Genomic DNA, 23,876 nt, shown 5'->3' on the forward strand with positions numbered 1-23,876 from the left:
TTTTAGTTCCACCTGCTGGTTGCTAAACATTCAAATATACTTCTCAGATCTTAGTTCAGGGTTATTGTTTTAGTTTGGCTTGGCTCATTTTTTTCAAAAATCAGTATGTCACCACCATTTAAAAACACTGGTAGATATTAAACACTTTTAATCTGGAGACCTCAAATATTTTGGCAATATAAAAGGGGGATAAAATGAGGCCTTTGATAATTATCAGGAGGTACAGACTTTGTATTATCTATTTAGTATCATGCTCCCAAATCCAGTTGAAGCATTTATCAGCACCTTTTTCTTGATTATTACAGCCTCTCTGTAAATACCAGCATGGTTTTCTAAGCCAGCCTTCTGTCGCCACAACACAATCCTGGTATTTGGTGCTACTCAGCATTCTTGAAATCACCAGAACCTTTAAATGACCTAACAGCTCCACTAGAGCAGAGCTGAATGAACTGAAGCATATGAGAAAACAACCTGTATTCTTGTACAATTTTTTGCAATTCTCAGTTGCTCTTCTACCCACAGACTGATTATGTTTCCATTGACCGTGAAACTGAACTGAGACATTTGTGTTCAGTACTTACTCATGTGCTAAGATAAGCTCATTAATGAACTTCGCAATATTTTCAGGAAAAATCTGAAAACTGTCAAAGTATAATATCCAATAGAATATAGTTGTAAAAAACCAGGTAATTTTTGCTAATTTTGAAAAATTCAAATATCATAATGCAAATGTTTCAAATATCATAATTAAATTTTAATGGATTCAAATTTATTCTAATCCTTATTTAAAGTCACATAATGTATTTTCTGCCACTAAAGAATGCATCAGATTATTAATATCTTCCTTACTCAAAACATAAAATTAGATAATAAAATTAAAATAATGTATGAAATTCTAAAGTTTTCTTTCAGATTTTAATACTGGCCATTGCAAACAGGACTCAGAAAAAAAAATTACATGTCTCTGTATTTGTTTTGAAAAAAAGTCAATTATATAAAACCAGTTTCAGCATGACATGATAGCTACATTTTTCTCTCTCCCTTATTTTCTGATTCTACCTTTGGTCTTCTTATTCTGATCAGCTCTGTTAGGATAAAAGCTTCCATATGATATTTGGGATTTTTAGGAAATTTCCAACTTTAAGGCAAAACTTCCCTCTCACAGCATAATTGAAATCATCTTTACTTCTGTGAAACATGCATTTGTCCTCCTACTTTCACATAAGCTCATGCCTTCACAGCATACACACAAATAGTCCTCACTGAAGAAAATTATTTTGTCTGGAAAAAATGGTAAGTTTTATTTAATCACTGGCTTTCTTGTAAGTTGCTTTTTGAAAAGTACCTGAATATTCAAAATCTCCAGTTGTTTTTGAATCATAAAGGTATGTGGTACTAGAGCCTCTGGCTACAGCTGAAAATTGGTTTTAGTAACAATTACATTGTTTTTCAGAGTCAAAAATCACTGTCAACTAAAAATACTAAAAACAATTCACTGTTCCATATTATAGAGCTATCAGTGTCATCCTCTATGGGTGTCAGTCAAAATCTTAAACTTTTATATAACATTTATGAATCATAATTATGTTTGAGCATTAGGCTTTGAGAAATCAGACACTAAAACTATATATAGAGCACCTGATGCAGATATATATATATACATATATTTAATAAAAGAATTGTTTTAGCTTCTAATTTAGACATGCTAAATAAAACAGAGAAGGATATCCTACAGCACAGCAAACTCCATTTTTATATCAATGCCTTAAAACCCACAGTGTACCTACAGTAGACAGGAATTGAATTTTTCCGTAAAACAACAATGTCTGAGAGAGAAAGGTAAGAGCTGATCAAAAGCAAACAGCAATGTAGTTGCAATAAAATCCCATTTGCTAGACTGGGAAAATTTGAGAGATGAAGAAGTAGAAAAAGTGCATGAAAATGCCCCCATGACCAGCTGTGGGATAAAGTGGACTTAGACCCTGATGGAACAAAAGGATTTGCAGTTCTAAGACACCATGGTCAGGAAGAACTAATGAATCCTAATTTTATTGTTTCCCAGAGCATCCTAGAATGCTCTAAAAGTCCATTCAAAAGAAATTCCAGAGTTTTGGGACACCATTTTCAGAGAATAAGTAATTTTTCACTCAGGTAGATTTATTTACTCACACTTTCTTGTCTAATATTTCAGTCTTATACTTTCATAACACTAAAGTCAAAATCTTCATTAAACCATTTATGCTATGTTATTACCTCTGTTTAATTAGATTTATATTTATGTATGATGGTACTGTTTTAGCAGCTTCATCAAGTGATTAACAATGTTGACTTTTGGAAGATAATAAAGTATTTGGAGCTTGGCATTGGATAGGAATTGGAGGGGCACTTTGTTAAAAAACCCACCAACCAACGACCCAACCAACCAACCAACCAACCAATCAACCAAAAAAACAACAAAAATAAAACAAACACAAAACCAAACCCATGTGAATCAACTAAAACCTTCCAAAATTTCAATTCTGTAGAGCTAGAGTAGAGAATTCAAAGTGGAATTATCAACAACACAGTAATCAAGACATTGGTTTTGAGGCCACGCTATAAAGCTTTGGGGCTAAGCAGTTTTGCTGTCAAGAATATGAACTAATGCTAAGGTAACTATAAGCTTTTAGGACTGAGATACAGTCTCTATTTGTCACCAAACAGGACCATACAGAAAGATAAGGTTTTCAGATGGAATAACTGCCTGTAAATATCTTATGGCATTGAAGACAGCCCAGATAATATAATGAAGTTAATCTTGAAGACTCTATGGAGCCTTGAAGACCCTACTCACTAAGCAAGTGAGATGATTGAGAATCTTGCTTCTGTGATATAATACCATTTAAAAATTAATGTTCAACAGACAGGTAACAGGTTGTACATGAAAAATTAGCACACACTTGGTAATGACAAAATTATCTTAGGGATGACTAATATTTCTTAATACTAAAAGGGTCACCCTTTCTTTATTGCATTAGTGCTAATTCTAAGTACTAAATTTTCATTATCTTTATTGAGGTTTTATAGTCTTGTTGACTTTTAAGGTTGTGAGCGAACCATGATTTCTAACTTCCTCCTTGTACTGTGAATGCTAGAAACCTATTTTGCTTTAAAATGTCAGTATTGAAGATGACTGAGTAATTGAGTCTCAGAAACGTTCACCTTAGAGTCCCACAACCATAAGACCATAAAATTGTCCTGAATATGAGTGAACTGTATCTGAAGAATTATTTTCAATAAATTTGGGATTAAAACTTTGAATAAATGTGAAAAATGTCACAATGTGCAGGAACCTATTCTATACTATTTCACCTAATTTGCTTTTCTACTAGGAGGTCATTGAAAGAACTATGATAAAAAACTACAGGTGAAATGTAGACTCTTTCAGTTTCAAAAACTTTCATACAAATCCACTACAAAATTTCTGTGCTAAGGATCACATAACAAGTAACAAGATATAGAAATATGGTATTTTGCTGTGGACTTTTTTCCTCCTTACTTTTAAGTTTACTATAAATGCCTTAAGAAAAGATACTTGAAAAATTCAATGTGTTACATACCCTCTGATATTTTGAGACCACATAAAATGGTCTGAAAGCAACAAAAAGACAACTCTTTGTACTGAGATTTGATCAGTTTCACATCTGAGAAACCGAGATCTGAGGCTGAGAACAGTTTCACTGATTACTGAGTAATTCTGCTTGTGGTTTCTGTCCAAAGAACTGATCAGAACTTAAATAAATTTAGAAGCAATTACGTGGTACAGAGTGCACATCCACAGATTGCACACTGGCCTCCACCATAGTATTGCCCAAGTCACCTAGCCTGCAAACATTCACTGTTTTCTTCTACATTTATTTCTCGTTTATTTGCCTTTCATGGCAAGGTCTTTTTATGCCATACTGAGAAGTCACTTCACTATTGATAGTCAAGTTTCCAGGGAATTTCTCTAATAAATATATGGTTTACTTTATTTTCTAGGAGTAATAATATGAGGTTAGAGGCTGTGGCACACAGAACACTCCACGTGGGTTGTGCATGCATTAACTACTTCCCTTGAAGAACATTGCCTAAGACAACATATGCCATTTGAATCCGACTTTAAAATTAGGATGAATCAGCGCTATGTTCTGAATGTAACATGCAAAATGCTGCAGGCTCAAATCCAACATTGAGCTGAAGATATTTTTGGAAGTGTAATGCTCCAGATATTGTTAAAGACTCAGTTTTAATGTTACTTGGAATACTGAAATTAATTTTTGAAAGTTGCAGCGCATTTTTACCTGGTCTTTTATGTGGCTGTTGCTTTGACTACTGCTAAATTTATAAATAAATAAAAATATATCGGACAGTTGCTCTCAGATACGTTTTTCTATTTAAGTGTTAGCTATGGAGTATACAGAAAAAAATCTGTTAAAATTTATCTTTTGTACATGTCACAAGTGCACGACAAAATATCTGACAGGAAACCATTAAAGCTGAAGCTTAAATAGCACTGAAGTATCTACTTTAAATGCCTTTGCCTTTATATGATCACTGAAATTTGTCAACCTCTTTTAGTGTTCACTAAAAACATTGCTAATTTAGGTCAATATATTTTGACTTCAATAGACCAGTATGTTGCAGTTTCTATTTTTGTACAAAGAAAAAGCATTCTGATATGATCACTTAAAGTCTGTCTGTATCATGCACTGTCAAGGGACATTTACCATGGTCCTTCACTGGGGGAACAGCCCTCTAAGACAAAAATGTTCCTCATTAAATTTTACTATAGCTAAAGAAAAAGTCCATTCTTTCTAGCTAGCAATCTAGAATTTTTGTGACAATAGGAAAGTTTTACTCCTTTAAATGCTTATTTTTTTTCTGTTTTATCCTTTCTCATATGTTATTTTCTGAGAAAAGATACAAGGTTGGTGTGATAAAAGATGTGATTTAAAAAAATGTTTCTTTGTAAGGAAACAAAATGTTTCCTTGACAACAGTGGAAGTCACATGGTAGTATCTCTCCTTTGAAGATGTTGTGCAAAAGAAGAAATTTCTGGATCAAGCTTCTCTTAAATTTACCTTCCTTTGTACTGTTAAGCAATGAAAGCAACTGTAACTGCTGGCATTCTCAGGGTCAATGTGAGTCTTTACTAATCTGTAACAAAATCTTCTAAGTCCTTTGTTCCCCACAGAGAAGGCAAATAAACCGTAAATGGAAAAACCTCCTCAGGGAAGCAAGTAAAAGGAGTAGGAAAAAGTTAGGCAAGGGTATGGGTTCTGCCAATGGGTCTTCTGTGTATGACAAGCACATCCCACATCTCACAAATGAAACTGCTGTAGCATTTGTTCACCCTATGGTAAAGAACACACTGAAAAATTTCCTCTGTTATTACAAAGAAAGTAATAAAAAAGAAGCTTATGAGGCTTTAGAGAATGCATGATTTGAAATTTCTAGTTTATGTTCAGAAAGTAGAAGTAATATGAAGACAGATCTTTAAAATATCAAATACTTGGGAAATACTTTCTAATTCTGAGCAAAGAGGAGTGTTCATTTACTTTGTGGATGTCTGCATAATTATATTTCTTAGCTGCACTAAGACCAAACAAGGAAGGACAGGCATTTACAAACAAGTGTTTTGGCATCACATAACACTCCAAAATTTTCCTTATATACATATTAATGCATTTCTGTTTGCTAGAGACAACCACTAGATTCACCTACCCTCACACTGAGAACTTGACTGCAAAGAAAACATTTCAGACTGGTTCCAGAGCTTTGTAGAAGCTTTCCAGTTTCTGTTACTTGTCTAAACTCCAAATCCTGTGTTTTTCCTCTGATTACAATATTGTGCTCACAAGACAATGTTTTAAGCATATGAATTAATTTTACAGTTTTTGACTATTAACACTGAATGTGATATTACAAAAAATTAAGCTAAGAATAGCACCATAAATAATGCAAGCACCCTTAGTTTATAAGGTAACCCCTACTACCCTTTAAGGCATGAATAACACTGGGCTTTTGAGAGGTAAGGAAAAGTGAAAAGGGATTCCTCATATCTAATTTCTTCAGAAACAGGCCCATTTTAACTCAATTCCACAAGAAAGGTTGTGCCAGTTGTTACAAAATGACCCTTCTGAGCAGATTTTTATGCTTTCTCCTCTCTTTATTATGACTTCAGTGTCTTTAGTCAAACTAAATCTGGAGGAATCTCTTTAAAAACCCAAAACAATATTCTGGTAAATTTATCCTATATATTTTGTCTGAAAACTGCAAACCAAAATATTTCTCTCTCATTTACTTTTTATATGTTTTTCACCTTCAATTTTTACAACTGAAAATATAGGAAAAGGCTAAATTCATGACTAGGAAGGGCCTATAACCCCTAGCCATAGAACAAAATGTGTTTCCTGAAATACTGTTGGATGCTGGAGAATATTGCAACAGCCAGGAATCAGAATAGCTTTGAATGCTGTGATACTACAGAGAGAAACCCTCATTGGTGAATTTGACTGAAAAAAATCAGTAATTAAGGTAGTTCACAACACTCAAGAAAGCCAATATAAACACTAATTGAAATGTATCTTGTTTGTTAATTGAAGCAAAGTGGGAAATTTCTATATAAAGCTTTTCAGTGAATTTCTACTATCTTAAAAGTCATTATATTTGCACAATAAGCTAGTTTGGCTTTGCAGTGTAGTCTGCTTCAATTGAACTTCCCATAGAAAATCTCCTTGTCTTTTGTTTACTGAATGGCATATTCCACTGAATAGCTAAATCCATTTTGAAACAGAAAAAGTGAAGTGCTGCTAGTAAAGTCACTTTAGCATTTATCAGAAACATTAGTATATTTTATCAGTAGTATGACAATACTGTGAAGATCATTATTTCTTTATAATGCACACTGCATTGCATTATATTTCTCGATATTTATTACACAGAATTATAATAATATATTTCTCCTTATCAAATTGAAATTTTACACACAAGCAAAACCTGAAAGATGAAGTTTCATTCAACCATAGATTTGCTGTGTATCTGATTAATCCTTCCCTTATAATTAAGTTGTCATAGCAATACATTTTTAGTAGTACTGATTCATATGCCAGTAATATTATGGAGACAGTGTTCTTGGTAGTTTTTTAGTACTCAGTTATGCTAAATTATAAAGCTAGCAAATGCAAAAGTACTGATCAACTTGCTCAAGCAGAAGAACATGTGATCAGACTTAAAACAGGCCAAAATATCATCTGGTATACATCACAATACAAAGCAACCCAAAATTTTCAGTGGCTCAGCTCAAGAAAATAAAGGCAAATCCTACATCTGTTTTATTTTCAATAAAAATGCTTAATGATTAAAAAAATTATGCAATGCTTTAAAAAAAAAACAACAAGGTGATTACACCATACTGGGAAGAAAGAAAATATAGTGCTTTTTTCTAAAGGTGTTGCTTTCATATATTGGTACCTCTATGATTTACCAGGCAGCTGTGCAGAAAAAATATTGATGAGGGGAAATCACTTTACTTTTTTACATGTCTTCCTCTCTGTATTTTTCACAGATACATTAAATTACAAATATTTATAAGCTTTCAAAATATCAGGAAATCATCCTTCAAGGACTTGGACTGTACATCTTGGCTGCTTCCCTGGCAATTACAGCAAGTTTGACTCAATGATCCTTCCATTGAGTGGAAGGATGTGGGTCCCTTCTAACTCAGCTTATTCTGTAACTCTGTGATTCTGTGAAGTATCAGCATGCACAAGTCTGTGAGAGCAAAAGAAAATTGCCTGGTATTTCATTGATTTTAAAAATTCAGAATGTGAAGAATTATGTGCCTTAGTTTCTATCATGAGGTAAAATGTGAGTCAAAGTGACATGAAGAAAAAATGGTGTTAGCTTATTTCTGTGGCTGAGAAAGAAAAAGAAAAGAAAAAAAACCCCAAGAGATTATTTTCCTCACGACTCTCTAGAAAGCATAAAGTTTAAATTCTGCAGACTTTTTTGAGAAGATCATTGCATAGCACATATCCTCTAAAAGCTCCTTCAAAGGACTGATCAAGGGGAAAGTACATTGTGAATGCAATAACTGACCTTACTAATATAACTTAATGAAGATGTGTATTGATTTGGTTATGAGGAACTCTTACCCTCTAAATGTATAAATGCAAAATGGTAATTGTTCACTCTGATGTTTCTGACCTTCCCTGAATGATGTGAGAAACATGCCTGCTTAAGTCAGACTAGAATCTTGCAAGCAAGTTTGGATGCGCAACTACCAAAAATTTAACGTATACTACATTTGCCTGTTCCGTATATATAAGTAAGAGTCAAAAATTAAACCAAAAAAAAGGAGGTCTGGACTGAAACACAGTGAATATCTAATAATGACAAAGATGGAGTTACTAAGGGAACTGTGGGGTGATGGAATTAAAAAGGGACCAAATAGTTAAGCAAAATTTAGCTGAGGTTTTCCTGGGGATCAAAGCTAATACTACACTTTGAGCATCTAGAAAAAATAGTGGAATAGGCAAGCTGTCACTGATATGCAAATTGAGACTTCCCAGAAAATAGATATAGTCAGAAATCTCATTATAGATGCATTAATAAGTACATATACACAGTATATGTACCATTACCTTGTACCTTAATCAATAAATACATACATCACATTTTCCTTAACTGTTGTAAACTTTCTCTTCTAAGCTGTTATTGCTTTGTTCTTCAAAAAGCGCATCTTTGAAATTAATAGAAATTACATGTTTAATGAAGCAATGAGCAGTCTAGTTGGTCATTTGAGTGAGGGCCCATTACCAGAGAAGTGCAGAAGATGCTGAACATGGTGTGAAGCCCTCACAGAGGACTGGTACATAAGACAATAGAGAGGAATACCTGGCTATTGTCTACTCTCACTACAATGTGAGCTGACAAGGCAAAATACCAAAAAGCCCTTTGTGCTTGTTTTGTCTGCAATAGAGCCAATTTTCTTCACAATAGCTAATATGGGGCTGTGCTCCACATTTGTGCTGAAAACAGTTTTTATAATGGGGATGTTTTATTTATTACTGAGCAGACAAGCTCTTCTGCCTCTCCCCACACCCTACCAGTGAGTAGGCTGGGGTTGCACAAGAAGCATTTTATGGGACCACTGCTGGGACAGCTGACCCCAGCTGACCCAAGGCATATTCAAGACCAAATGACATCATGTTCAGCACAGAAAGCTGCAGAAATAAGAAGGAAGGGAGGATATTCAGTGATGACATTTGTTTTCCCAAGTCACAACTATGTGTGATGGAGCTTTCCTGGAGATGGCTGAACACTTCCCTGTTAATGGGAAATAATGAATGAATTCCTTGTTTTGCTTAGCTGACACATGTGGCTTTTGCTTTACCTATTAAAATGTCTGTATCTCAGCTCATGAGTCTTCTCACTTCTACCTTTCCAGTTCTCTTCCCCATCACAGAAAGAGACACAGATTGGCTCCGTCAGTCTTAGTTGCTGTCTGGAATTAAACCACAACAACCTTCTGTACAAAAGCCAGCCCATAGTTATGAAAATGTTATCACCAGGTTCTGAGTGGGATTTATCATTTGAATGCCTTGGAGAAAGGATGAATCACATTCTACATTGCTGTTGCTCATCAAGTAAATAGAGTAGACCAGCCCCCCACTGTTTCTCACATTCATTGCCCATCACATTCCCCTTCAGTGAATAATAAAGATGACCCTTTCCTCAGACAAGGGTTATATCATATTGCAAAGGTGTATGTTTGAGAAAAGCAGCTTCTCTGCCCACTTCTCTCATGATGCAGAATAACTTCCATCCAACAGCAGATACAAAATGGTTCTAGATCTGATTGCTTGGTTCTTCCTTATGATTATTGATCAAATGCAAGACATACAGGCACGGTAATGGTAAATAAATATTATATTTAATATTTTCCCTTTTCCTAGTTTAAAGTCCAAGACAGATAGAGAGTCAGCCTACATGTGACCAAGAAGACAGAGTCTCTAAATACTTTAAGTTTGCATATTAACTATTAAACAAGCCCTTTCCCACAACACTTAAATAAATAAATAAAGATTTCTAAGCTGAAGCGTGTTTCAGATCATTATTTTGAAGCTGGAACACCAGTTATCGCTTTCAATGTCAACTGAGATGGGACAAAATGTGTGTTTAACTTCATTCAGCACTGAGATTTTTATAGAAAGGGAAACATGCCTTGGTTAATGTGGAAGGTGCTACTAGAAACAGTGAGCTGTTAGTTAAAAAAGAGCAAATCAGTGAGAAATGCTTTTTTCCTTGTCCTACAAAGTAGAATTATGTCATTCATAAAAAGCATGAAAAGGGACTCTATAATACTATATTTATTTATTCGATAATTATGACTTTGACTCATGGACTCTTCTACTTTTTGTTATCTGACTAACAAAAATGGCCAGGCTGACATCATACTTTTCCCGTTATTTGGCAAACCATCCTATTACCTGTGCATTTTTAGGACAATGTAGGAGTCAACCTTGAATACTTCATTCTGTTGCACAGACTCTCATGAAGGTTGAAAAAAAAGGATATTTTCAGATACCACAGATCTCAGTATTGCATTCATATTTAACATTAATACATAACAACAAAATAATGTCAAACAGTGAAATGGTGAATAGGAATGTAACAGCAAAGACAAAAGTGAAAGAGAAGGAAAAAGGCTAGATATTTTAAACAGCTTTTATGTTACTATAGCCCAAGGCTTCCTCCTGGTTCTTTTCAAGCTGCAATAAAATTTATATTAAATATTTAAGATGTGAACAGGCAAGTTTACTTACTGTTTCCTGGACGCCAGCGCACTGCATTTAAATATGCATTGCAGTAATGGAAGAGAAATTCATGCTTAGATTGAGTAACTTTTCCTTGAAGTAAAGGTAGCAGATCATGTCCATCAATAATCCTGAGTAAGAAAGCATTTCAAAATCAGAAAAATAACTCAAACCTCACTTTCCTAGAAGATATGATAATTCTGCTCATCTGCTGCTTAAAAAACCCCAAATCTGAATGGCCACCTCCAACTGGTCAATTCGGAGAAAAACCTTCAGGTGTTCTTCCCTTTGATTTTTACATTACCCAAGGAAACAATTTTACATTTTGCCATGATGAATAGTTCCCTCAACTCATTTTTTTCACTTCTGGGAAAGTGAACAGACATAGGTGAATAAATTGCTACAACACAGTCCTTCACATTCAAGTTTTTGGGAGTAGTCCAGTATTAAGTTTTGTTTCGTCGGGCCAGGGTTTTATGAGCCTTTAAAAGAAAACTTAATACACACAAAGGATAGCTCAGCTATTACCTTTGGAGGCAAATAATGAGCAGGATGGCTTCTGCTGCAGTGTTGGAAACCAAACTGTTTAATAAAAGGAAAAACAATAAACAGAAAATCCGATCCAGGTACAGAGGTCTGCTCCTGGTAAAACACCTTCACAAAAGCCTCGCAGTTTTTTTGTCTTCTCTTTTTCTACCTGATGGCCCAGGCGGGATCTTTTGGCTCTCATCCAATTAGGTGACCCCAAGGTTTTAGTGAAGTCTCTGGGGTCCTATAAGGTGGCTTTTCACCTGATCGTTGGGAGAAACTTCTGGGCTTTCTTCCTTTTTTGGGGGACAAAGGCTAGTTTGTCCCTCTCTCATTGGGGGCATCCCCCTACACTCCTTCATCTCACCCCTTACTATACATTTAGAAAGAAAGAGGAGAAGGGAGTATAGATTAGAATGCCAATAATTTTTGCTGCCAATTCTCTATCTTAACTTTGGTGAAGTGTTTTTCCCGGTAGGCTTCAAATTTCTGGTTATATGTGTGACTTTTACATAGAGGTAGGTTTAACAACTTTTTTATCACAACAATAACTACAAAACTTTTTCAGTGCAAAACTTTCTTGTAAACAATTTTAACTAATGCAAACTTAGAAAACAGTCTTTGCTTCTATCCGTGGCTCAGTTGTTTGTGCATTCTTCTTCTGGTGCCGTCTGCTGCTCTCGGATCGGCTGCACTTGTGGCTTGACATTCTTTGCAGGGATCCATCGAAGACCTGTGTTTGTAGAAATGCATGCAAACCCCCGGCCCCATGTTACAAGAGGATGGGGTCCTGAAATCTGTCCTGTCTCTGGATCCTTGATGAAGACTGGTGGTCTTTCCTTGAGCTTTGCCTGACTGGTATTGCTGAAATGCCTGAAAATTGGTGGTACCTGCTCCATAAAGGAATTGTTTAAGAAGTTAAAAACATATACAGCTTTATTCAGCCTCTCTATTGTAGAAAGCACTTCTGTCCCCCCTTTCTGTCTTTCTAGTATCATTTTCAATGACCTGTGTGCTCTTTCTACAATAGACTGGCCTGTGGAAGAATGTGGAATACCTGTGGTATGTTTGATACCCCAAGTTTTGAAAAACTCTTGCAATTTATTAGAAATGTAGGCTGGTCCGTTGTCAGTTTTGACTTCTTGAGGAATACCTAGGGATGCAAATGCTTGTAAGAAATGTTTAATCACATCTCTACTTTTTTCTCCTTGATGTGCAGAAGCAAAAATTGCTCCTGAGAAGGTATCTATTGATACATGTATATGTTTGAACCTTGCAAATGACTGATATTGAGTGATGTCCGTTTGCCATATCTGCAGGCTATTTAAGCCTCGAGGGTTAACTCCTGTTGCTATTGCTGGTATAGCTAATTTCTGGCAATTTGGACATGACTGAACAATTGCTTTTGCCTGATTCTGAGAGATGTTAAACATTCTTACTAAAGCAGGTGCATTTTGGTGATAGAAAGCATGGCTCATTCTTGCTTGTTCAATAACATTAGGAAGTGTGTGCTGGATTGGCATGGCTAACAAATCAGCCATGGCATTTCCCTCTGCTAAGAAACCTGGAAGAGAAGAATGTGAGCGAATGTGCATTACAAAGTAAGGTTCTTGTCGAATGGAAAGAAGTAAGATTAACTGTTTGAGCAAACTATATAACTGATCATTAGCAACTTCTTTTAGCAGAGATCCTTCTGCTCTTTCCACCACACCTGCAACGTAAATTGAATCTGTTACTAAATTAAAAGGAAATGTGAATTTTGAAAAGACCCGTACAACTGCTGCCAACTCTGTAATCTGTGCAGAACCATCTACTTCCTCAATATCTGATTCCCATTTTTTTGTCTCTGAATTTTGCCAAGCAATTACAGATTTTTTAGACTTCCCAGAACCGTCTGTAAAAAATGTGATTGCCTCAAGGGGTACATTACTTCTTAAAGGCTTATGAATTAATTTTAAAGATGAACTTAATAGCTCATGTTTGGGACAATTGACTGAAATTTTTCCTGCAAAATTTTCCAAAGCAAATTGCATAACTTCTGAATTTTGAATTAACCATTCTAAGTAGATGGTTGTGACAGGCAGAAAGATTTCTGCAAAATCTCTTCCTGCAAGGGAAAGCATTCGAGATCTAGCCTTGATAATCAATTGTGAAATAATTTCAGGGCAAGTTGTTATAGTTTTACCCAATTGACGCGATAGGAAAACCCACTCTAAGATTATCAGATGGTCCTTCTTCTCTAGATCCCACTGGAATATCAAACCATGAAGTTGTGGACTCTCCCCTAAAACTGCAAACAAAAAAGACAGGTTAGGATTATACCGATGAGCCTGACGTGACTGGATGGCTCTCATCACTTTCTCTAAAGCATTTTGAGCTTCTTTGTTGAATTCTCGCGGTGAGTTTAAGGCTGTGTCTCCTCTTAACAAATCTGCCAGAGGAGCCAAGTCCTGATTTGAAAGGCCTAGTAGTGGACGAAGCCAGTTCAGAGTGCCTACAAGCTGCTGCACTTCATTCAAGGTCTTTGGATTTGTCCTTAGCTGGAGTGGCTGCGGAGTTACCGTTTGTTCTGTGATCCTGTATCCTAAATATTTCTAGGGAGGAAGTGTCTGTATTTTTTCTTTTGCTACAGTGAGTCCTGCTTTCTCTACTGCTGAGATGACCTGATCTGTTGTCTCCTGCATTGATGCTTGGTCCTTTGCTGCTACTAAGATATCATCCATGTAATGTAATATGAGAGAATTTGGATATTGTGCACGAACTGAGGAAAGTATTTTTGCAACATACCACTGACATATACTCGGCGAGTTGCGCATTCCTTGTGGAAGAACGAGCCAATGATATCTTTTCAAAGGTGCTTGCTGATTTATGGATGGGATGGAAAATGCAAATCTTGGTGCATCGTCTGGGTGCAAGGGAATATTGAAAAAACAGTCTTTTAAATCAATAACAGTTAGCTTCCAATCTTTTGGAATCATAACAGGAGAGGGTAAACCTGGTTGTAAAGAACCCATTTCTTGAATTACTTCGTTAATTTTTCTGAGATCCTGTAACAACCTCCATTTCCCACTGTTTGGCTTTTTGATTACAAAAACTGGAGTGTTCCAGGGACTAGTAGTTGGAGTTAAATGACCTTTGGTTAATTGTTCCTGCACTAACTGCTCTAAAGCAGCAAGTTTCTCTTCAGGTAAGGGCCACTGACTGACCCAAATGGGTGTGTTAGATGTCCATGTAAGTTTTAAAGTGTTATGTCCATCAACAGCTTTTGTTAAAATCCAGTTTCTAACCTGAGATGCCATTGTGATAAAATGTCCCGTCCCCAAAGAACTATATCAGCTCCTACAATGAATGGTCTTGTGGTGGCAACACGACCTTCAGGCCCCTCAAATGTGACTGCGTGCGAGCTTCGAAAGCTCTCACAGTGACCACCAATACCTGCTAGCTGATCCAGCGTAGGCACGATGGTCCAGTCCTGTGGCCATTTCGATCTCGATATCAGAGTGACGTCTGCTCCGGTATCTATCAGGCCAGTGAGGGTGATGGCTTGCCTGAGGTGCTTCAGGACACAGGTGAGCTGAGGCCGCCCGCGGCTGATGTGCCTGGTCCAAGCGATGACAGCTGTGTTGTTCTGTGACTCTGGTAGGAGGAAAGCTTGCGCTATGGTTAACCCTTTGGGTAAAAAACATGGAGGGTCTAGACACAAAGCTAAGACTGTAATTTCCTGTGAACAGGTGACAGACAGCACAGTTGGAATGACATAAAAACCTTCTGCATGGGATCTGCTCACTCCCACTATTAAGAACTGACGTGGTGGTGGTTCAGGTCCCAGCTGTCCTGTAGACACTGTGTGAGCAACAGCATTGGTTAGCATCACTGGCTGGGCTGTAGACAGCTCCAGTCTGGTACCTGGGGACATTGTGGTCGGAAGTCCTGCAAGGATGTGTTGCAGTTCTGAACTTGGTGGCCTGTGGTGGTCTCTGGCTTCTGGTGCAGTGGTTTTTGTATCATGGCACGCCACTGCCCCGTGCTGGACTGCACGTTTCCCGGCAGATGGCACGAAAAACCCTGTGCTGGGTAAAAGCTGTTAGTATTGTGACAGAAACCTCTGCATCCACTGTTTCTTGGCAATGGCCTTCTGCGGGTCCTAGGACATCCCCTTTTAAAATGACCTCTCTGACCACACGAATAGCACGAGTCCCTTGGAATTTGTTGGTTCTCAATTGCACCTTTGAATGCTATTAAAGCTTCTGCTAGGGTTTGTGTTTGCTTTTCTACTGCTTTTTCCTGCTGCTTTAGGGTGTTTTCTTGAGCTGTTGTAATGGCACTGGCCAATACTTCTGCCTGCATGGCTGCTGCATGCTCAGGGGTGCTCAGGCGGTTGCAAGCATCTACTAGCTGTGTCAGGGTGGGCTCAGGATCCTGTGGTAATGTACGTAATGCCTTTTTACAGGTTGGGTTTGCATTAGAAATTGCAAGCCGTTTTAATAACTCTTGTCTGGCTCGGTCTATTGGAATCTGCTTTTCTAATGCCATTTTTAAACGGTCCAAAAACTTAATATAAGGCTCATCTGTGCCCTGTTTTATTTCTGTAAAATCTAGTTCTGGCTTGTTGCCATCAGGTCCCTGTTCGGGCGCCACGTATTAAGTTTTGTTTCGTCGGGCCAGGGTTTTATGAGCCTTTAAAAGAAAACTTAATACACACAAAGGATAGCTCAGCTATTACCTTTGGAGGCAAATAATGAGCAGGATGGCTTCTGCTGCAGTGTTGGAAACCAAACTGTTTAATAAAAGGAAAAACAATAAACAGAAAATCCGATCCAGGTACAGAGGTCTGCTCCTGGTAAAACACCTTCACAAAAGCCTCGCAGTTTTTTTGTCTTCTCTTTTTCTACCTGATGGCCCAGGCGGGATCTTTTGGCTCTCATCCAATTAGGTGACCCCAAGGTTTTAGTGAAGTCTCTGGGGTCCTATAAGGTGGCTTTTCACCTGATCGTTGGGAGAAACTTCTGGGCTTTCTTCCTTTTTTGGGGGACAAAGGCTAGTTTGTCCCTCTCTCATTGGGGGCATCCCCCTACACTCCTTCAGTCCAGCTGAAGTAACCCTAAAACTAGAGAAAATATGTTGTTCTGTGCTAGCATCCCCAGAAGTAGTAGTAATATCTCTGTTCAGTATATTATGTATGCCAGAATCTAAGACAGAATGGTAATTTCAAATTTGAAAATTAAATTAACTGTTTAAATATGCATTTATCAGCTACACACACACACACACACACATATAAATATATATAAATTCTCTAAATGCTGGTGGACAATTTGATCATGCTTTGAAGGAGTCAGTCAATTTACATAAAATCTGAGATATAAAATAAGCAAGACTTTTAGTCGTTTCCCTATATTAAACCTTTGAATTGCTGACATCAGCTGGCAGGGGAAAAATCATAGTCTGCATTTTTGACCTTGTATGAATTATAAATTTTCCAATAAGTACTATCAGAAATTACTTTTTGCTGATATAAAGATCAGCAAATAATTCATTCTCAAGGATTTTGAGCAACATCCCATAATTTTTTTTTTGAAATATATAAAAAGTTTTAAAAGGTCTATGCTGATTTTCATTACCTTTGCATACATGATCATTTCATTACCATTACGTAAAACATTTTTCACATTAGTGTAACAAGACAGGTACTAAGTTTACTTTTTTAAGTTGCATGTGATGATTGAATTCTTGTTAGCAACTGTATGCAACAGGCAGAGTAGCACTTTTCTCAAAGGATTGGCAGGAAAACTTCCTGGAATTTTGAAAGCTATCTTGTCTGATAACTGCCACCTGGGTGAATCCCTGTCTGTGGGGGTCTGTTAAAACAGTCTTTCCCACTTTCAGTTTTTCATGTTCTCTTGCCTGAATAACAGGCTCTTGTCTTGCAAGTTTTCTCATCAACAGATGCGTATCTATTGAACACTTTCTGTTCTAGATCCTGTTGATGAGGAAAAAGGCATCTCCAGAAAAATGCTCCAGTATTCTAGCATTGCTACAGCTGCTGGATTCAGAGGAATATGTGAGACTTTTCTTTCCAATTACTAATTTCTCTTCTTTAACTAGGAGCACCTCTTCCATTCCTTTTCAACCTGCTTTCTCAGAGTGACAGAATATTAATTATATTACCTTCTCTTACTTCTCAGGAAGAATTCAGTGGAGCTATAAGAACCCAGCTGCTGGAACAAAAATACTTCAAGCTATTCTATGACCTAAGATGAAGCAGTACTCATGGCAACAGTCTAACACAGAAGAATCACAGTGGAGCAACCTACAAGTGGAAGTTACACAACTATATTTGAAATTCTATAAAGGGGATCAAAGAAAACATCAGTACTTAGTATTCACTCAAGCAATATGAAACAAAATGCAAAAGATCTGCCACATAAAAAACAATCAGAACTTCTGAGGTTTGACAGAATTACTGCTTGTAGAGCATCTCTCAGGACCGACCTAACTAATTTTTCATGTCTTAGACTTGTCCTGCCTTGCCATTTCCTCCAAACACTCAATGAATAATCATTAGCAGAATTACTCTGCTCACCAGTGGGCTTCCCCATGTGGATTCCTGATGCTTTGTGCTCAAAAGCTGTGAGTTATCAATGTGTTCAAAGCATACACATATCAACAGGTTTCTCCAGTTACTGGATTTGGATAGCAACAGCATTTAGGCAGAGGCGCCTTGCCACTGAGACTGTGTATCTCACAAACAAGATAAAGTCTGGGGATGTAGCAGTGTCAGGAAAGCATCTTATGAATTGTGGAAGTCCAGTGGCTTTTCTTATCAGGATGCAAAACCCTGTATGGGATTATTTTGACTAACTTGCTGCAGAGAAAAAAAAAAGACCAAACAAAATAAAAAAACCCCAAACAAAACTGTGAGAAAAGCCTAGCTGGCATTTATATGTGTTTTGTGATATTAAGCAGGTCAAGGCTAAGCTCATTAAGTTTAAAGTAATTTACACTTAAAGTTTCTTTTCCCACCAAATTCACTCATGCAGAACAGAACTTTTTTTGATACATTCATTTTTGCTTTTAGTAAGTAATTCCAAGTTTGATTTGACCGTACATTGATCCGATGGTATTCTGTTATCTTTCTGGTGCTTGGTGCTTGTTCTGTGAGTTAAGCTGTATTTACATACAACATTTCTGTAAAATATTATCAGTCTGTCAATATGAAAAAAGACAACATAATATTGCAAGTATAAAAACTAGTTTCTTTTTTACATTTTCGCCTCTATCTTAACAGATATCACCAGGACAAATAAAATACATGACATTTTCTCTAAAACAGAGATGACTACAGAGCATACCTGTCAGAGGGTAACTGTGCATCTGCAAGTTCAACTATGGTGGGAAATATATCCATGTTACTCGTTGGCTCGTCAATATAGGCACCAGCCTGTACCACTCCAGGCCAACGGAGAAGACCTGGCACACGAATACCTCCTTCCCAGTTCGTTGATTTTCCACCTGAAAAATTTAGTTTTGTTTGCTGAGAAATCAATTTATTCTTTGATAAAGCCGCCCCATATGATTCAGTTTCCAAATATTAAACATTGTCTATCTAGACTCTTTCCATTAGGCAAATTTGTCCTGTTCTTAATTTTCTAACTTCTGTAGTACTTTCTCACTGTAAATTTACTAATATGTATTTGACAGGGCTTATAAAATGCATTAAATTACACCAAAAAAAAGTAGTTGTATAAGATCAAAAAAGCACTTCACTGGAATCTTCACATAGGAATTGGCCTAGATAGTGTCGCCCATAGATATGTGAACCTATAACCAAAAAAACAAACAAAAAAAGAGCTATACTTAGATGTTTATTAAAAATGGTGCTTAATGACTTTATATAGAAGAAAGTACTAACTTAAGTATGTTACTGAATTCTCCAATTCATTGCATTAGAAAGAAATTCACTTCAGTGATGATAACTGTCAGGATACTGTGAAGCACTTTTTATGTTCTAAACCAAAACAATTGCATCAAACGCATTATCAACTGATTGCATTCAACAGTGACTTGCAGTCATTTACTGTTTCTGCAAGATCAATCACTGCTGAGTCCTCCCAACACTTTTTGCAGAAGGGCAATGGGTTTATTCTCTGACAGCTTGTTCACCATTACTGAATAAATAATTGACATGGCTCTGTATGAAGAGGCATCACAAATGCTATTACCAATGTCCTGCACAGTTGTGACTATGCAGAACACTTCAGGGTGAGCTTTGAAATTAATATCACTTGAAAAAGAAACCTCTGTTAAACAGATGGGTTTTGGATATGGTTAAACATGGTCAGGGCCATTTGGAAATAAATTGAGATTATTTTATACAATTTAAGTGTCTGGAAAAACAGAAATGTATAGGTTGGACTTCTGCCATTAAATGAACCAAACAGCAATTCATGGTCAAGGCAAAACTACTACATGACTATTTTTATCCTGTATCTCCCTTTTTCAAGTTAAAAAAAAAAAGAAAATAAAAGAAAAATATTATTACAATATATTATTTCTAAAGTTCTGTTTCCTCAGCATCTTAAACACCCAAAATCCCTCACAGATGTCAATACCTTTTGTATTGACCCCAGACCTTGTTATACATGCTGTCTATTTTACTGATTTTTTGATGATCTTTTCCATTTCAGCAAAGGGGGTTCAGAATTGACCTGGTTTTCTACAGGATTTTCACTGTTTGTAAAGGTAAGTAGTAACTGCAAGACAGACAACTCTTTTTTGTACAAATTTACCTTTTTCTTTTCTTGTAATTGGAGGACCATTAGCTCATGATTCTTTGTTTTGTCCAATTTTTGCTTATTTTTTTCATGGGCTTTATCAGAACTCATAATAGTCAGGGACACATCTAGTCTGACATCAGAAAAGTTAGACTTTTTATTATTCAGCCTTATGTTGGGCAACAATATTTGCTTAAGGTTTTTTTCAAAATGGTGTCAAGATCAGATCTCTACTGGATTGTCTGTCTTCTAGAACACTTAAAAGTTTACTGTCATTGCTGAGTTAAATGTAATTCCATTCTCATGATGAAGTGTGTGGCTACCTACTCAAGAATGAGATGTATGTCGTATTTTCATTTACATTTGAGTAAAATATTATTTTCAAAACACAGCTCTAAAGAAAATGCAGATTTAAGTTCATAAAATGCTATTTGGTGAGATGCAGAACGCTTGTCATCAGCAGTAAGTGCTCACCCAAAAGAATGCTGATCTGTTGTTAAAGTTGTTGGGTGAAATCAGTGTAGATGTTAATAGGCTGTGTCCATCTTCTGTAGAAAAGATGACTCTACCCCTGTACAACAGCCATTAAGTTTTTCAAAGTTCAGTGGGAATTAGGTGTTACAGTGTAGGAAAGATTAACAACCTGACTGAGCTATGGTGCACAGAAAATCCTGCTGAGTGGGAATTGGTTAACCCAAATAAAAATACAAGGGTAAGGCCATAAAATTACAGATATCCTCAAATGATCATACTTTTAGTGAACAGATACACCAGGGAGGTGATTTAGTTCATGAGCCAGATCCTAATTCTGTGTATACATGACAGCAGCTTTATGGCTGAAGGGTACCAACAGACAGACAACACTATGAGTGGATCTATACCTTAGGTCGCTTTAGGTATGATGTTCCCTTCATTTCTGTATGCCTGTCTGAACCAAGTAAGAGATGGACTTTTAAATAAAGTCTTGTTATACTGTTAACTCCTGCATAATCTGAAGTCAAAGCAGAAAATCTGATTCTCACACATGTTGCAATTCTTAAAACCTAGAAATTGGGTCACTTTCACAGCTCTTAGGTTCACAGTACAATTTTCTTGAATCGGCAGAAAAGGACAGAAAAATTGCACAAAGTACAAAGGAACACTACACAAACTCTGATGCCCTGCTGTAAGGCAGAAAAAGCAAAATGGACTCCACAGTAGGGCTTTCTTCTTAGTTATGTCTATGAAGAAGTGACTGCTGTTTTCCTTTCAAAAGGCTAATTGGAGCATAATTTTTTTTTATGTCTCTGGAGACTGGGAATAGCAGGGAATCAGGACAGGAATTACAGGTCATTGCAGAAGACTGTCTTCTATTATCTCTGCTTACATGGTGTTCATTTTTGTTGGAAATGTGCTTAGTGACTGCAGGTGCTTAATGCCATTACAAGATTACAAATCCCTGGACATTTATCATCTTTAAAACTCTAGCTGTTAAACTTTAAGATATTGTCATTCTTTTTCCCTTAAAAAAACCCCAAGGTTTTACTACTGATACTTGAAATATGTAGGAAACATATAAATGGCTAAAAAAATAAAATTTTAAATAATCCAGAAAATATCATTATTTTGAAACAAAATCTCTTGATATTTAAGGACATGGCTCATTAGTTTTGTGTTTTTCTCAGACTTGACAACATTGAAACAGAGAAAAGACTGAAACCTACTAGCCTGTATGCCTTGCAAAATCTAGAGCAACCTACCTTTTTTTTTCTGTTAAAATCCATTAAAAATGTTTTTAAAACAGTACAAAACACACAAGGCTGTATGTTCCTGCTTAGCTATCTAGCTTTCTGAGTAGTTGTGCCTTTCAGTTTTATACTGAACAATAGCCTACATTCACCTTTCCTGAAAAATCTGCAGGAGCAGGCATAATACAGACATAGCTCTCTGCGGTCATCCACAACATGATGTCAAATTTTCGTTTTAACCTTATTTCAAATCTTAGCTAAAGGAATTTTTCCCCCCCTCTGGTTTAAATTGACTGCTATTACCTAACTCTGGCAATACAGCTTTTACAAAGGATAATATATAAAGGGGAACTCTGCAGTAAATCACTATTAACATTATGAATGAAGAATGATGAAAACTATTTGAAACAACTTTCTTAAATCACCTGGATTATAACCATACTACACTTTCTTTCTTTTAAAAACAAAGCTTTAAAAACAAAGTTTCAAATTTATTCTCTTGAATGATAGATACACACAACATTAATTATTCTACCAACCTATACCTGACTTAATGCTACAAATATCGATAATCAAGACTGGTTACTGTTGCTTACTTTATAAAATGTTGAATGAAAATTTATTTTCAATGACAAGTTTACTCTTACTGATTTTTAACTTGTTTCATGTACTGTTTTTGTTAATTTTATTTATGTTAATCTGAGCTATTCTTGTACAGCTGAATGAAATAGACATGGCTTATTTTGATGTTTTTCATCTAACATTTCCTCCAATCAAACAACATGATCTCTGAGGATAATTTTTATTTCAGTCAAAGTTACAAGATAGGTTGATTATTTAAAAATGTGGATCACTTCAGAGAGACTATAAAAATACAGTACGTTTGAAAAAAAGTCAACTACTGCTTTCTTTCAAGTCAAAACTAAACTCCAACAAATATCACTAGATTTGCCACAGCACGATTCCTGGGGTCAAAGTAATGGCCAGCTTGATTTCTCTGTGGCTTACAGGAAGGAAAAGATTTACTAACAGCTTCAAAAAACCCTGCTGAACTAACTTATCATTGCAGTACATAAACTTATTTTACAGTAATACATTAAAAAAATTAGTTATTAATTTCTTGTTTTGATCTCACAAATTTGTAGTAGATTTAAAAAAAAAATCAGGGCCTAAGTCCTTATAAGATAGTTATTATTTTTTATGGGTATTAACAAATAACTATGATAATACCTATTTCGAAGGTACAAAGCACTTAAAATGAATGTTGTTCACACAGTTTGACTTTCTCAGTTTGGCTCCACTTCCATTATCAGCAGACCCACTCTGCACCCACTTATGACCCACTCTGGCGGCGTGACAGTAGCCAAGTGTCTGTATTGTGCTAAGTGCTTCATAAGTACAAAGAAAAACTGTTTCTAATGCAGGTCTGAGGTACAACCAAAATGTACATATCCAAAAGACAGTAAGACATAAGGAGATTTAACAGAAAATCCAGTATGTGACAAAGTGGGACAGATGTCAACAAGTGATAGCGAGGGAGAACTTGCACCATCTGCATATGTACCAGTGAAATACTACAGTGAGAAAAAGTGTAGAGGAAAGTTTTTGTTGCCTTCATTGTTTACTGATACAAATTATGTATATATGTGTGTATATATATATATATATACACACACACACACACACATATATATATCTATGATAGCACACTGAGGCTAATTCAAGAAATTACTCACTAAGAAACTAAATAGAAATTACCACAAAATATTTCCATTCAAAATCTTCAGAGTACCAAAGAAGAATATAATGGCTTCCCTTAAATCAGCCACCTTACACATCCTGTTAATATAGAGGAAATTATATTCATTTATTTATTCTACTCATCTTACTTGAAAGTAGAAATTCAAAGTATTTGGAAAAACTAAACTTATTTCTGCTCCTAAAGGAAAGCTATGCTGACTACATCAAATGGACATGCTTCAGTGAGGCAGCTAGTGAAAAACACC

The 23,876-nt window shown here is 36.2% G+C and overlaps 1 protein-coding gene across 6 annotated transcripts in view; it reads right to left on the bottom strand.

Moving 5' to 3' along the window:
* STS (steroid sulfatase) overlaps positions 1-23,876 on the bottom strand; it is a 120,846-nt gene that overhangs the window by 27,097 nt on the left and 69,873 nt on the right. For all 6 annotated transcript variants that reach the window (XM_064407758.1, XM_064407753.1, XM_064407752.1 and 3 more), the window contains 2 exons: positions 18,722-18,881; positions 10,851-10,972 (listed from right to left, as the gene is read on the bottom strand). In XM_064407758.1, the coding sequence (XP_064263828.1) occupies positions 10,851-10,972; positions 18,722-18,881 (282 nt within the window). The remainder of the gene's footprint in view (positions 1-10,850; positions 10,973-18,721; positions 18,882-23,876) is intronic.

This window comes from Passer domesticus, chromosome 2, assembly GCF_036417665.1.
Source record: "Passer domesticus isolate bPasDom1 chromosome 2, bPasDom1.hap1, whole genome shotgun sequence".
Taxonomy (NCBI): Eukaryota; Metazoa; Chordata; class Aves; order Passeriformes; family Passeridae; genus Passer; species Passer domesticus.